This window comes from Octopus bimaculoides, chromosome 14 (assembly GCF_001194135.2).
Source record: "Octopus bimaculoides isolate UCB-OBI-ISO-001 chromosome 14, ASM119413v2, whole genome shotgun sequence".
In the NCBI taxonomy this organism is placed as follows: domain Eukaryota; kingdom Metazoa; phylum Mollusca; class Cephalopoda; order Octopoda; family Octopodidae; genus Octopus; species Octopus bimaculoides.
Window position 1 is genome coordinate 60488299 of NC_068994.1, and position 17206 is coordinate 60505504.

Genomic DNA, 17206 nt, shown 5'->3' on the forward strand with positions numbered 1-17206 from the left:
TATATATATATATATATATACATATATAATTAATACAAATAATAAGACAAAGAAATCCTTTAACACATCTTTAATGGTTCGTTACAATTGTTTCTGTACCAACTCTGCTTGCAATGCCAGTTTATGCAAAAATTTGAAGTGAAAATTTACATAATGTTTGCAGTTTTAGACATTAGAGAGGCATATCATCAGATCTGCATCAAAGGTTTGCACTTATATTGTGTGTCTTCTAGACATTGCTTTTTCTTTCTTTTTTCTTATGCAAGTCTGATGACGTGCCACTCTAATGTTTAAAACTTTGATATTTTACATAAACTGGTGTTGCAAGCAGCGTTGGTACAGAAACAAGTCTAATGAATCATTAAAGATGTGTTAAAGGATACCTTTGTCTTCTTATTATTTGTATTAATTTACTCTTCGTTACATCTACACAATGGTTTTACCGTCATGAAACCAGGATTTTCTATACTTGAAGAATTTCAGTATTAGTCTGGAATCCGACAGTGTTGATAGCCCAGAACTTATATATATATATATATATATATATATATATATATATATATATACACACACACACACACACACACACACACACACACTCATCATACATACAGCTCTACTGGAACTCAGTTTTGCTGATGAGAGGTCCAAGGTTCTGAGATCAGTCTTCACCATGTCCCATATCTTCTTGATCTCCCTCTTCCACAAGCCCTATCCCCTTTTACTGACTGACACGTCTTTATACAGCTGTCTTCATCCATGCACATCACACACACACACACACACACACACATATATATATGAAATATCTAAATATGCATGCAATTCCATATATACCTATATAAGCCTCACTAAGGTGACATTGTATCGAAACATTGCCTCAATTGAAGAAATATGATCCCTTTTGGTCATGGCTTTCATTATTCAATGGTGCCTCTCTACAATTTCATTTCTGTTCATCCTGCATACAACCCTGAAGTAACGCTGATATTTCACTTGTCCAGGATCCATGTCAGTGATAAAAAGAAAAGAAAAGCAGCACTGTTGTTCATCCAAATTTCATCTATTGGCCCTACCCACTCTAATAATATATCATTCAGAAACCATGCATTTTCCATTGCAACATCTGCCCTAATCCTCTCCTTTATAGCTATCTGTTCAGGCCCACATTAAAGCATAGAGAGATGTAATCTTTACCAGTAGTGTATCACATGTGCTACCAATCACTTCTAATTATTTTTCACTCACTATCTCTTGTCTCATGCACACTGAGCATAGGGTTGATTGGCAGATACCTATATCAAAGGAGACATTTGTGTATGATACAGTCCTCCGACCCCTCAGACCCAGTCAAACTATCCTACCCATACCAGCATGGAAGCTGGACATAAATGATTATGATGATATAAACATTACACACACATTCTATATCATGTATATACCTTCACGTTACACTCTGACACCTCATCACTACCATCTTTGTCTCTCTCTTTCCAGTTACTCCCACCCTTATATAATACAGGGTAGCCATGTATTTCCTCTCCAGCAAGACACCTGTTTATGTCCACCTCTCATACTTTAGCTACTCAGCACCAGGTATAAAGCCATCTCCCTCCCTTTTTTGCACCTCCACTCAGTCAAGGATGCTGCTTTGTCTTGTTATGTGGAGACCTCACTGCTGCTACAATAAACAACCCAGCAGACTTTGTAAAGTTGTTGGTATTTAAGAAGGCATCTAACTGTAGAAAGCAGCTAATGCAGACACTGGAGACTCAAGGGAGCCTGTTCAACGATCCGACCAATGCTAGCATGGATGGAAGACAAACATATGACGATGACACACACATACACAGAAATTGACAGACAGACAAACAGTCTTTCTAATGAGTTTACATTAATGCATTTATTTGTTTTGATTTCATTTTTTTCTTCAAAGACTGTAAGGATTTACAATGCATTCTTAAGCTGCGGTTCTTACCATTGTGCAAATCCTCTTCAAAGGAAACAAAACCAGTGGGGAAATATCCCACTTTCTTGTTGAGGCGCCCTTGTGCCCAGTCTGAACCAAATTCCAAGACCTCAATACGATCGCCCTTTCTGAAGCTGAGATCATCCTTAGTGCTGGCAACAAAATCATAGCGTGCTCGAGCATAGTCCTTGACTTGCTTCACATTTTCTAGCTGTTTGGCAACACAGGTGAGGAGTTGATCAGTGATCTAATAGAGATAGAGAAGACAGGAAGAGAGAGAGAGAGAGAGAGAGAGAGAGAGGGAGGAAGAGAGAGAGAGAGAGGGAAAGAAAGAAGGATGCATACAAGTAAGTTAGTTTGTTATTAGTATAATCAAGCAATTTGCATGCATTTTAAACAAAACATTATTAGTATCATCATCATCATCAATACTATAGCTTATACTCTTTCTGGAAATTACTTTCGGCTATCTTTTGTGTTGTCTTGGTGTTACTATTACTTCTACCACAATTCAATCTAACCTCATTTAACATACTAGATTGCCAAAATGCAAGAATTATCTTTTCACCTATTCTGTTAACAAATATTTGGAAAGTATTCACAACTTATACCATGACAAGGAGTATGACAAGGAGTATACCATGACAAGGAGTATACCATGACAAGGAGTATCATGCATAGCTTATTTGCTAAGAGAGATAATGGCAAAAGTACAATTATTTGTTATACTTAATTAAAAGCTAATTATATTACAGCAGAAGAGGCTGAAAAACAAAGTTGAAACCAATAACAGAATTTTATGTACTCCCAGCTATCCATAGTTAAATCCAGGATTAGTGAATAACTTTCAATTAGAAACTTATCAAAGGTTAAGAGGATTCAAAGGGATTCATCTATACAAACACTGTATACAGGATATAAACCAAAAACTTCTAAAAATATATACAATTTATAAACATTTAAGAAAAATTCTAAATAGAAGTTTTTAGAGCTTTTAAAAAACTTTAAACTTTTAAAAGATATTGTTTAAAAAAACAACAAAAAAGAAACAATGGTTTAGTGGTGCTTTATACTAGTTCGAAATGGATTAAATTTTGAAATCCCTCAACATATTTAGTGAAACTCACAGACAAAGCTTTCACTAAACCAATTACATGCATACTAATCCACATCACCAAATTGACACAAATACATCTATACACATACATATATCCTCAAACATACATAAACTTCCTTAACCGCCTTTAAAGAATGGTATCCACACCTGGATTTTACCTCTTCCCTTCCCCTTGCATCCTTCCCACAATTATCTTTTTTTCTCTTTCTTTCTCCCTCTCTCTTTTCCTTATCTTTATAAGACACTCCATACTAAACGCAAGTGTTAAACTAACACCATATTCGTTATAGTTTGTTCTTTCTGTGTTTTTACTTTAAATTATCCTTATCACCATTCCCATTTAAGGTCTGTTTTTCCATGCTGGTATGGGTTGGACAGTTTGACAGAAGCTGGCAAGCCAGAGGAATGTGCTGAGCTCCAAACACTGTGTTGAACTCAGGTAATTATTTTTATATTATATTTCATTTTTTAATTTTGATTCTCTGTATAAGTTATTTGATATCTATATGAGAAGGGTTCTTCATTCTATATCAGTTCCGTGTATAGACAAGCAGTACACCACAACTACTAAAATGGATTGTTATACAAATAAGTAAAATGGCACATCTCTTGCACCTCATGGATTAATACAGTATAACCTAAACTATTGATCTAATTTGCTTATCCCTACACATGTGTAGTTTCACCATCTGACCTAATTCCACCCAACCCTACAGTTGCAAGTCGTAAGTCACCAACACAACAGACTACTACCATTATGACAGGTCAGAACTCACTTCAACAGTCTGCTACTGCTACTACTACTATTACATCCAACAATTCTTCCTCTACCCTGCATATCAATATAGAAAAACCTCTTCCACTTCCAAAATCCTGTCGTTACCAGTCTCAGAAATTCAGCCCCAGCGGCACAAACAACAAGGGACATTGTCCTTTCTCTTATCCTTCCTTATGCTGTAGGCTTATTAAGAGCATCTGTCCATAAGGTATAACTAGAAAAAGCTGCCCCTACCTTCACCCCAAATACTGTGCAAAATACAGAGTCCGTGGTTCTGACCCTAAATATGAATGTACAAAAGGCAAAAGGTGAGCTTTCTTCCATTCTAAGCTGTGCCAGAATTCTCTGTCTCTAAGGACGTGCCTAAATCTGGAATGCAACATCCACCATCTAAAAGGCACAAAACGAATGAAAGGTAAACTGCAACAGGGAAATGTGACAAAAACAAAACACAACCACAATCCACCTCCTAACACCAACACCAACCAAAGGAGAAAGAATTACAGAAAAACTGCATCACCACATGAAATAAACCAAGGAGGAAATTCTTTTTTTATATATGAAAGCTGACCTAAGCCTGGAGAGCCAACGTTGCATATCCAAAACTCTAGGAACACACACCCACCACCATCAACTAGAACATCACTCTGCTCATACAGTCCCAAACAAATGCTAACTTCAGTGTAGCCAGTGAAGAACAAAACATATTTTATCTCCTATATACCATCATGATGGGATTAAATCCTGTTTCAAACTCCTATCCCTGAATGCCCGAAGTTTGTGCAGCAGTGTCGAACTCTCTCCTTCATCAAAAGCTAATCACATAGAATTGACTATTAACCCTTTTGCTACCATATTTCTGTTGAGATGCTCTGTATTTCTTTCAATTAATTTTAAATATAACAAAGAATTCAGTAAAATAACTTAGCTATCATTAAGCTAGTGTCAGGAACATAAATTGTGATTAAGGTTTGTTGGAAGATTTTAATTAAGAACTTTTGAAAACAAAATATTTGTACTACAGAGCCAGAAGCGGTTTCAGGCAGGTTGGTATCAAAAAGGTTAAAGGGGTGATTACAAAGGTGGTGCTCCTGCATGGCCACAGCCTTAGGGTTGAAACATGTAAAAGAATAAAAGAATTATATATAATATTATATCAAATGTTAGAGTCTCCTACAACCACTTGACAACCGGTGTTGGTGTGTTTGTGTCCCTGAACTCAGTGTTTTGGCAAAAAGAGAACAACAGAAATAAGTACTGGGAAGGGGGCCATTCATTTGATTAAACATTCTTCAAGGCAGTGTCCCAGCATGGTTGCAGTCTCATGACTAAAACAAGATGTGTGTGTGTGTGGAGAAAAAGAGAGAGAGGGAGAGAGAGAGACAGACAGGCACACCAACAGAGAAAGAGAGCAAGAAGAGAGAGAGAAACGTATGTGTAGATAGACACACACACACACATGTATAGGGACACAGATTAGTTATTAAATAATGATAAAAAAAAAAGTTCATTTGTAAAATAGATGACGTTTAACCCAACAGGTTTATTGACTGTGAAGCACAATGTTACACTTTGATGAGATGATAGTGTGGGCATAATAGGGCATATTGCCCAAGAATGTGTCCCCATTCTGCTCCTTTTTCCAACCAGGTAGAATGAAATAATGAAATGCATGCTATGAGTATAAATGAAAAACTCATGAGTTGGTAAACAAAGCTGAATTTCTCCACAGCCGTGCAAGTCTTTTGTAAACTAATATGTTGTTCCTTGAGATGAGATTTTTCCCTCTATATAGGATGCCAGTCTATCAAAGATAACATTGTCAGAAGCCCCAGAACTTATTCTCTATCAATGGATGATGGGTGAAGTAAATGGTGTAGAATTATCTAGCCAAATATGCAATAAAATGACCGAACTCGGTTTGAACTTGAGTCAACTCAGTCTATCCAGATACATTGCCAACAAAGGAATATAAAACAACATAAAAGCAATATCAAAGACAACCAAAAATCCATGCTATATCACAATTACAATATTGATATTCTTCCTCTGTTGCCATTCCACAAATACTCATTCCACAGTCAGTTAACGTAAGGTGAAAAAAAGCTATTACAATGTGAAATGTTTACAGAAAGTTATAACGCATAAGCTGACATAGCAATTAAAATCATAATGTAAAAGATTACATGCTGTAACGTATTAGAAAGCAGAAAGCTGTATATGCCAATGACATCTTCCATAAACATTGGCATGTTATAAGACAACTAGTGACACAGCAGATGATGGCATACTGTAGCAGCATCAATAATGGACTATAATTTGATAAAAGACATACTATCACATTGTAAACAGCATATAACATAACAATGGCATGTAAAGGAAGCAAGACAATAACACATCAAACTTTGAAAAAATAGAAAAAATAATTTTTTTAATTACCACTAAGGCACAAAAAACAGAGGAAGAAGACAAAATATAACATGGCAAAGCAAAAAGATATGTGTGTGCATGTGATTAACAAGCATTGAAGCAAGCTAACAAAAACAGAAAAGCCTCTCTCACCAAAAAAAGAGAAAAAGTATAAGAAATGAAAGAAAACATAAAATGTTAAAATAAAAAGATGAAAAAATATTTCATTAAAAAAAGGAAAACATTGAAATCATCATGATAATGAAAAATAACAAACGGTTAAAATGCAAACGAGCTAATTAGGTATTTTAAGTGCAGGAAATGAAAATTGTTTCAGTGAAGAACATACACTCAAATAGACAAGGTAGTTCAATCATCAATTTTTATATTGCTAATATTTCTAATTATATATATAACAATGTATAAAATAAAATTTAAAGGAGAAAATCTAATTGTGTCACTAATTAACATTATGAAGATGTTAAACTATGTTTCCTCTTCAGTATAAGGGTGCCTAGTTATTCACTTCCTGCTGATAAAATACAAAGATTACTAACAAACTTTGGAAGCATCAAATGTGTTTGGTATTTTACAGACAAGAAAGTAAATTTCAAATGCTCTGAAAACAGCAGTAAGATTGGGTATGTACCCTTATAAGATGGAAAAAAGTTGCCAGTCTACTGGTAACTTTTTTCTGTCTTATCAGGGTAAATACCCAATCATTTTACTATTTCCACACTGTATTCAAAATTTACTTTCTTGTCTGTAAAATACAAAAATTACTATAGTACATAATGGTAAGTACTGAATGATAAAAAGCATGAATTAGTTCTGAAGCAGGTAGCTGTTTAAATTCCTAGTGAAGGCTTTGTGCATCATCACCACTCCTTTTCTGTTACCAGTAAGACTGAGTATCTGTGTAAAGTTTATATTGGAGCCAATATTGTTTGCAAAATGATCAATTTATTTCTCTTGTCCAAACATATCGTGCCATCCCTTCTTGATAGTGCAATTTCTTTATACTTTTCTAGCATCAGATTTTGAAGCTAAGAAAAGTGAAGAGACTGATTTTGATGGGCCAAAAGTGAGGCAGTATTGTCTCAGCTTGGGTTACAGTTGTTAGATATGTTGTCATTAGTAGTGCAATAATTAATAAAACTCCTTAACTTTCAGTCACTCAGTTAACAAAATTGTAAGGCAAAGAAATACAGTGATCACTGTAAGATGTGGTTGTGAAACACAATATAACAGACAAACATTTTGTTAGTGATGCAAGTGACAATTTAATGTGGTTAATAGAAATTTAATTAATGAAGATTATGTTGAGATGAGACAAAATTTGTTGACAAAAGCAAAGGTGACAAATATATAAAAAAACTTTTTAAAAAATTGAATTGGTGCATCAGGGTCCCATTTAATTAAATTATTGTAAATAATCAAAAGAGCCAAGGGGAAGAATAGTCTGATCTTTAGCAGACACAATGACAAGTATGGGTGTGTTTTGGCTTTATTAAATCTTTCTTCTGATCAATCTTAAGACTCTTCTTTCTATCATCATAAATGGAGATAGAAAGAAGAGTCTTAAGATGCTCCATTACCTACGATTCAGAGTCATGGAGCAGATGAGGGATAAATATCCTGGATAGTATATGGCTTCATCACAGGTAATACTCCTAGATGATCTAATACCTATTGATAGCAGTTAAATGTACTACAAGGATACACAAAATAAACAGCAAACGTATCCATAAACACACAACATGCCTTCAATAGATTTGTACCAATGCAACATTAAATTCAAATTCACCGAATTCCTTCCATGGGCAACATCTAAGATGTTTAATAGTAACAAAGGCAAGATAACCCACAATCTATTCTACACAGAATGTCTGAAAGGCAAACAATGTGCATAAGTACCTATTAGTCTAGACCCACATATTATTATGTATATATGAAAAGTATAAGGCTAAACTTTTTTCATTTTTTAAAAATCATTCCTACTTAGAAAACTGAGCACCTTATACATAATTTTTTCAGATTCACAAATTTTACCAGGAATTTTAATGACTCATAATGATTATATTACAAAAATAATGTGAATATCTTTCTTATGGGACAATTTAAATTAAAAAGATCAAAATAAACAACCTTGTCTTATATTTAAATCATCACTTCCCTCTATCTCTGCACCAACATGAGATGGTTATCTCCATCGTATGAATCTGTTATTGGACATACTTCATGTTGATTTCATCAGCTATATTCTTCCAGGCTAGCTTAGGACATGTTGAAAGAGGGTATTCATTTTGGGGTTTTACTTCTAGATTGCTTTCATAACAGTTAAGGAGCTTAATCTACTCTTATAACAATCTATTTAAGCCATAAGTGGGACCTTAACATGACAATGAACTTGGGAATAATGGTAATTAAGAGGTGACTCCATGCTCCCCACAACTCCTGAACTGGAACCTCACTACTGGATGTCATATCCAGAAGAAATATATTCGAGTAGATGCAATAAATTATATCCTACCAAAATTTGTTAACATTTGTTAAGCGTTGATTTAAGGAGAGAGAAGAGTGTATTCAGAAGCTTTGAAGCATTGAATATGGGTAGATCTGAATAAAGCTTCTAAATGTTGCTCCTCCACACTAAGCAACTTCTACAGCTTGTTTTCACCATACTAGGTAGCCAAAATATTTCATAGACAAGCTTGAAGATGATAAATATCCTTACCTTGGATTACGCTGTTCTACAGATTTGTTTTGCTGTGTTTTTTAGTTTAGGGATGGTTTCTGTTTCTCAGTTGTGGTTTAAAAAGGGGCATTGCAAAATAAAAAATTGCTTTTTACTAATTACATTGTTTGGGTTATTCCTTCTCTCTTTCTCTCTCTTTCAACCAATATTGATTTTAGAAAAGTAGTTGCCTAATTTGATTCAATTCAACAGTTATTTTAAATCCTAAATAGCTACTTCAGTGAAATAATCTGCTTGAAAAATTATCTTTTATATTTTTCTATAATATATATATATGTAACATTTTAATATAAAAATACTAATTAAAATTAAAGTACCAATAATTTGTTTGATAACAGATTAATACTTTTGAGAAAGTGACATATATTTAATGCTTTAGTTAGTTTTAGCTATCATGGCCCAAACCATGATAGCAGTGTCTTTGAGGTATGAACCCTCAGAGTGGAATTAAATGTTTTATCTGAAGAATGAGATGGAATGGCTTCTTGTCTGGCCATCTGGATACAAACAGCACAAAAAGAGACAGAGTTAAGCAGAAAACAATAAAGAGAGAGAGGGGGAGATAGATAGATAGGTAGATAGAGAGAGAGAGAGAGAGAGAGAGAGAGAGAGAGAGAGAGAGAGAGAGAGAGAGAGAGGGAGAGAGAGAGAAAGAAAATGACTTGGTGGTGGATTAAAACTAATCAAATTGATGAGTATTTCAGTATTCTATATCTTATGATTTATTTAGCAGCTGTTCTGATATGTACACAGTTATACAGAAATAAGGATTAAAACTGAGACATACTCACCGTATCAGTTGAAGGGGCTGGTGGATTCATCAAGGCCTCCATATTATCAATAGGTTCTAGGTTTTCCTCAAAACTGTTGTCTGCAACAAAGTCCACGAAATTAGCTGGCAGATTTCCTGTTTTGTCACCTATCCTTCCCCAAAGCCAATCATTGTTGACCCACTTTAGAACTGTCACTTCTTGCTGAGCCTAAAAGTAAAGTAAAGGAACAATAAATACACTATAACATCTCTCTTTCATCTCCTCCACCTCCTCCAACCTTCTTGGCTGTCACCTGCACCCATTGTACTCCTCCTCTACCATACCACTCACTATATATATATATATATATATATATGTATATATAAATATTTTTGTAAAACCTTCTGCTCTTAGCAATCAGTATCTTGACCAATTTCAACCAATCAATATCCTGTCCACATTTCCAAGCTTGCATGGGTCAGATGGAATTTATTGAGACAGATTTTTCTGTAGAGGGATGCTCTTCTCTGTTGCCGACCCTCATCTAAGGAAGCTAATATTTCCTTATGCCTGGGTATGTGTTCAGAAAAGCACTACATATATGATGGTGGTGTTTATTACAATTATTGCAAAATGTCAAGACAAGGACACACACACAAATGATGGGCTTCTTTCAGTCTCTCTCTACCAAATCCCTTCACAAAGCTTTGGTTGGCTGGGGTTATAGTAGAACACACTTACCTTAGGTGCATACAGCAGGACTGAACTCAAAACCATGTGGTTTGGAAGTGAACTTCTTAACCACACAACCATACTCTCACCAAATAAATTACACACCATCCACATACACAAAATATTAACATCCATACACTCATATATAGACCACAATTCCTCTTATCTTTAACACAGACACACACAACAATACACTATGCTCACTTTTATTTCTGTTCTTTCATGCTCCACTTTTGTCTGATAATATCCTTTTTTTTACCTTCCATCATTGTCAAAAATGTTGAACACATTCTCTTATTTCTTCCTTATTGTGCAAAGCTGCTCATTATATACTGTGAACTCTTACTCAAAATTCTACATTAATAACAACTACAGTATTAGCTAATTTATCAAGAAATATCTTCAGAAAACAAAGCAAAAAAACACACACAAAAAAAAAGATCACAAACTCCCAATTTGCAAACACCTTAGATTTAATTGCCTGTAATAACTGTTCTGCCTTTTTCCCATCTGACTACAACTAATTCTTTCTATTAAGCCTCACTTGATGATAGTCATCACATACAATCTTCCGTGCAATAATGTCCTCTTCTTTTACTTCACCTCTCACTTCACTTATTTTCTTCATACCTTGAAAATGCAGTACCTGTCCAATGACAGCATCTACTCACCTTGAAGCTTAACTCTCCTTCTTCTCCTTCAAAGTCATACAGTGTGATGGCTACGGTCTCCTCTCCCCCGACAGGGAAGTCTACTTTGTCGAGCAACTCAGAATCTGATGTCTCATCGTCAAGGCTGTTTGAAGCATCATTTTGAGAGTGAGCTTCATCGAAATTTATTTGTGACTGAGTTGGACTTATAAGGTTAGTTTGTTCGTGATCCTTCAGAGCAGGAGAATCCAAAGTGTGAAGTGCCAGTTTAGCTGGAGCAATAGTACCAGTGGTAACTTCTGACAGGCTTGCATAGATGGTGTTATCAAAGGCCATGACTTCAGTAGCATCATTGGAGTTTTCTTTGGCTGACACTGAATCGGGATCAGTTCCACATGAATTGCTATTAGTATTAACTGGAGTTGGAGGCTTTAACAGTAAAACGAAGGAAATAAATATCCAGGTTCAAATGATAGAATAAAATAGGCAGCTGGATACAAGTAGACATAGAGATAGAGAAACATAGAAAGAAGGAAAGAGAAGAACGAAGAAAGAAAAATAGACCACCAGATGGATAGATAATAGTCAGAATAGGTGACAGACATAGACAGGTGATATGAAAAAAAAGAGATAGACAACTAGAAACATACAAGAACAGAAATAGCAAAGCAGATTATATATATATAAATAAACAGATATTGTGTGGCTTGTCATGCACAAAAGAACAATGATATGTGGGAGTGTTAGAAACAGTTATCGCATGCAATGCAGTGGAACAAAGCTACCAACCCAATACTTCCATCACTCAATATTTGTAGGTACAAAATCCAATAAAAGTAGTAGAAACATGGAAAAAAAAATGCAAAGCTCATTTCAATAATATCCTATCTTTTTCTCTCCCCTACTGCTCCTTAATGTCCTCGAGTTAAAAATAAAGTTGAAGCTTGCAGACTACAATACTTAAGGTAGTGCCAATCATAAGTCCATATGTGAGAAGGTTGACTTTCAAATGACCAAAAAAAATCAGAATACAGAAAACTTGAAAGAAGGGAAATTTAGAATAGCAAATACCGTAACACTGAAAAATCAAAAACACCAAATTCTGGAGTATTTTAGGGAAAAATGATGTAGAAAATGGTCTTAAAAGACATTTATTTACGATTTTAAAAACTGTGTTTATTTAGGAAAGATCTTATAAAACATCTGCAAGAAAATATACTCACCATATCTTGCTTGTATTTGTTATCGTGACACACTCATCATCATCTAACGTCCATTTTTCCATGCTAAAATGGGTCGGATAGTTTTACTGAAAACTGGTAAGTTGGAGAGCTGTACCAGGTTCCAAACTGATCTGGCATGGTTTCTACAGCCGGATGTCTTTCTTAACACCAATCACTCCAAGAGTGTAGTGGGTGCTTTTTACATGCCACTGGCATGGGTGCCAGTTACAAAACACTGACATCAGCCATGACTACAATCTCACATGGCTTGGCAAATCTCCTCAAGTATGATATATTGCCAAAGATCTCGGTCACTTGTCACTGCCTTCATGAAGCCCAAAGTTTGAAGGGTGTTTTTTATATGCCACCGGCATGGGTGCCAGTTATGCGACACTGGTATGAGCCACAACTTTGATTTCACTTGGTTTCATGGGTCTTCTCAAGCACAACATATTGCCCAATGTTGAATGAGTGTGCTTTTTACATGTAACTGGTATGGGTGCCAGTTATGTTACACTAACATTGGCCATGACTATGGTTTCATTTGGTTTGATGGGTCTTCTCAAGCACAGCATCTCACCAAAGGTCTCAGTCACTTGTCATTGCCTCCATGAGGTCCAATGTTCAAAGATCATGCTTCACCACCATGTCCTATGTTTTTCTGGGTCTACTTCTTCCATAGGTTCTCTCTCTACCATTAGAGATTGGCACTTTTTCACACAGCTGTTGTCATCCTTACACATCACATGACCATACCAGTGCAGTCATCTCTCTCGCACACCACATCTGATGCCCCTTATGCTCAACTTTTCTCCCAAGACGCTTACACAATGTTGTGCATGCACACTGACATTGCACATCCAGCAAAGCATATTAGCTTCATTTCTTTCAAGCCTTCACATGTCCTTGGTGGTCACAGTCCATGTTTCACAGCTGTGTAGCATAGCTGTTCTCTCACAGGCATCATACAATTTGCCTTTCACTCTGAGAGAGAGACCCTTTGTTCCCAACACAATGTAATAAAAAATGTAACTACACTATATATTACTCAGATAGTACTCTTTTAAAACTGTAAATAAATGTCTTTTAAGATTCATTTTCTTCATTATTTTGCAATAAAAAATTTCAAAATTCAGAGTTTGAGTTTTTCAACATCACACCATTCAATATTCTGATTTTACAATCTTTCAGGTTTTTGGTATTCTCAGTTTTCAGTCATTTGAAATCTAGCCATTTCATATTTGGTTTTCTAACATTCAACCTTATAACTCAAACCTGATGAGTATTGTGTGTATCATCAGTAGGTCACAAATCTGAGACTGGTCACCCTCTGTCTATGCCATGGTAGTGAATCAGTAGTAGCAGAGTCATCAAGAACTAAAATTGTGGTTACAGATCTACTTAGTGGCTATAAATCTCTCAGAAGAAATCTATAGGTTGGGTACCACACTGAAGTTAGAAATACTATACAGAGTATCAGCATGAAGCTAAAATGTAGCAGATAAAAGTGTGAGCAAATACAGTAGTGATCTGAAAGACTATGGGTAAGACTATGAAGTAAATTTGGCAATGTAAATTAAGTTAAAACCTGCTAACACACCTTACACATTACGCTGTATTCTTTAATAGTTCAAACATGTTCATTGGTTTTTCCATTGCTGATTCAGAGTGATGTTACAACTCCTCTATGTCTATGCATATATACAAACATACACTATAATGTGTTTATATAATTATATATTTCCCAGAGAAATATTATATGCATGAATTTTACCTTTCTATCAAGTTACAGATACATAAACACACATGCACATACATATATACACACACATACATGCAATGCTAAATCAATTCAACTAAACAAATGCACACCAAAAGACACACACAGATTGAACCTCACTTCACTAGCTTGGTAGTTTCAATGGCTTGAGATGGTGATTTGAATCTGATGGTCAACAGTTTCATCTGATGGTTGTTTAGCCAGTTGTGGTACCCCATACTGTTTATGTTCACCACACCTGACTTTAGCATTCAGATTATTCTGCCCATTGCAATGCTTATTTATTGGTTTTGCTTTGAATTACACATGAATTGTGTTTAGATTTCAATGATGTGATTATTTATTTTTAGAATATAGGGCAGATATGAGAGGTTGAATACGGCCAGTCCCAACGCAAAACGGGTAGAATATTTGGGCTGGATATGGCCGGTTTAAATGCTAAAGGGTCAAGGTGGTTGGTACTGCTATAAATATCACCTATTGAGGAGACCCCCTTTGGTCATGACTGACCATGGGATTGCACCTAGAAAGTTACCCTCCCAGGCACAAGTGGAAGGCCAGCAGTCACCCATGGATACCAGCCTCCCCTCTCCACACCACCGATGTTATCCAAGGGAAAGGCAAAGGGGCCGATACAGCTTGGCACCGGTGACGTCACAACTCATTTCTACAGCTGAGTGAACTGGAGCAACGGGAAATAAAGTGTCTTGCTCAAGAACACAACACGCAACCCGGTCTAGGAATTGAACTCACAACCTCACGATCATAAGCTCAATGCTCTAACCACTGAGCCATGTACCTTCACACCTATAGTCACTGATATTTTAATCTTAATATCAGTCATTCTTTGTATGAAAAAAAATTTACTATTTCACACTAAAAAATCGAAATTACTTTCTTGCCAACCCAATAGTTTTTGATGGTTGGATCATTTCTGTACAAATGGTCTTTGAATGAATAACTTAAAATATTTCAAGAACACTGTTAGTTCCAGACATCACAGATGATGTCCTGGATTCACATCTACTACTTGACTTTTATTTAGATTGTATGTAAAAACAAATACATTTGGAAAGTAAATTCACAGTAGGAGTTAAGGTAAATGAATGGTTATTCCTTTTCTTAATTTTTGCATAGCTTTGAAGTCTCAGTAAGCCAATTGTTTTTGTTTATCTGCTTTAGTATACAGTAAACTCATGCTAGAAAGCTAATCAGTAAGCTTAAACTGAGTTATACTATTGTACATTGTACTGGTTTGAGTAATACAGTACAATGTTCATATTATTTTACTATTTTTTAACCTTAAGCTTTGCTAGTTCAGGAAATCTGTTACTCCAACACCTGTCTAGTCCCAAACTTGCTGGATAAGTGTGATTCAACCTGTATGCTCTTATGAAAGTTACAAATAACAAAATGGCTCCACAACATAAATATCAATAACTAGATGGTCATATGCTGTGTGTGAGAGAGAGAGAGAGAGAGAGAGAGAGAGGGAGAGAGAGAAAGAGAGAGAGAAAGTGAGAGAGAAAGAGAATGAGTGAGACTGTTTGTGTGAGTTACATGTACTCTGTCACATTTAAAATGCATTTACTTATCTCAATAAACTTATTTGTCAAAGCTATTATGCATAACTTACGTTGGACAGTGGCTGAATAATTTTTACAAAGCCTTTTGGGAAGATTCCACTGAAGCCATTACAGGTACCATATAACCAACTGCTATCTACCCAGGAAAGTAATCTCACACGATCACCTTTCTGTATGTTCAGTAATAGAAAAGAAAGCAAAGTCTGGAAATGGGGAGTAAAAGAATTAGCATGAAGGAAGAGAAGAAATTTGGCAGGAAATGATCACTGCTGATATGCAAAAAGTTTTGCAGCAATCAGAAAATGAGCCAGGGTTTGAAAGAGAAGCATACCAAAGGCAAAGAATCTAGACAGAAATCAAAAAGAAAATTTTTAAAGTTTCAAATTAAAAAGAAATTTTTAAAGTTTTATATATTTTATAGTACATGCCAATATAAAATGCCATATCTGTATATTATGATTTACACAACAATATTGCATGTTATATCTAACAATCTCTAGTTTGTTATATTAGGGTTAGGGTTAGGGTTAGGGTAGTAGTTACAGTCCAACGATCCTCATGGTCTTTCAAGTACTTCAGTCATTCGCTTGAGTAGTTTCCCATTACCTTCTTCAAGCCAACAGGATTTCAACTTATTTCCTACAAACTAATGACACATCCTTGTTCTTGTAGTGAATTACACCACCTGGAGCAATGTGAACTTGATCACATGGAGTTAAGTGTATTGGATATAGGCACAGCACATTTTAGTGGTTAACCCTCTAATCAATCAGCTAATTCATTACAAATTTCCATTACCTTTATCCTAAAAATCTTATGACCCTATAATGAATAGTCATTATTATTAAAGTGGAAAGCTGGCAGAAAATGCACACCAGAGAATTATGTTTGGTATCATTTCATCCAACTTTATATTCTGAGTTCAATTTCTGCAAATGTCAACTTTGCCTTTCGTCCTTTTATGGTCAATAAAATAAGTACCAGTTAAACATGGGTTGGTGTAATCAAATAACCTGCCCCCCTAAAATTTCTGGCTTTGTGCTTATAGTAGAAAGGATTATTATTATTATTATTATTATATATTTGTCTTTTGCTTTGTATTTGTACAAGTTGACTCCAAGTCTCACCCAGAGACTTCATCATCATCATCATCATCGTTTAACGTCCGCTTTCCATGCTAGCATGGGTTGGACGATTTGACTGAGGACTGGTGAAACCGGATGGCAACACCAGGCTCCAGTCTGATTTGGCAGAGTTTCTACAGCTGGATGCCCTTCCTAACGCCAACCACTCAGAGAGTGTAGTGGGTGCTTTTACGTGTCACCCGCACGAAAACGGCCACGCTCGAAATGGTGTCTTTTATGTGCCACCCGCACAAGCCAGTCCAGGGGCACTGGCAACGATCTCGCTCGAAAATCCTACAGGAGCCAGTCAGGCGGTACTGGCAACGGC

The 17206-nt window shown here is 35.7% G+C and overlaps 1 protein-coding gene across 8 annotated transcripts in view; it reads right to left on the reverse strand.

Moving 5' to 3' along the window:
- Positions 1 to 17206, reverse strand: part of LOC106880199 (titin) — an 86581-nt gene that overhangs the window by 10836 nt on the left and 58539 nt on the right. For 2 of the 8 annotated variants that reach the window (XM_052972907.1, XM_052972913.1), the window contains exons 9-12: positions 15805 to 15957; positions 11187 to 11594; positions 9823 to 10011; positions 1979 to 2216 (exon numbers count right to left, since the gene is read on the reverse strand). In XM_052972907.1, the coding sequence (XP_052828867.1) occupies positions 1979 to 2216; positions 9823 to 10011; positions 11187 to 11594; positions 15805 to 15957 (988 nt within the window). Of the gene's footprint in view, positions 1 to 1978; positions 2217 to 9010; positions 9070 to 9822; positions 10012 to 11186; positions 11595 to 15804; positions 15958 to 17206 lie in introns of those variants that run through there. The other 6 variants (XM_052972912.1, XM_052972911.1, XM_052972909.1 and 3 more) reach the window with 6 other exon arrangements.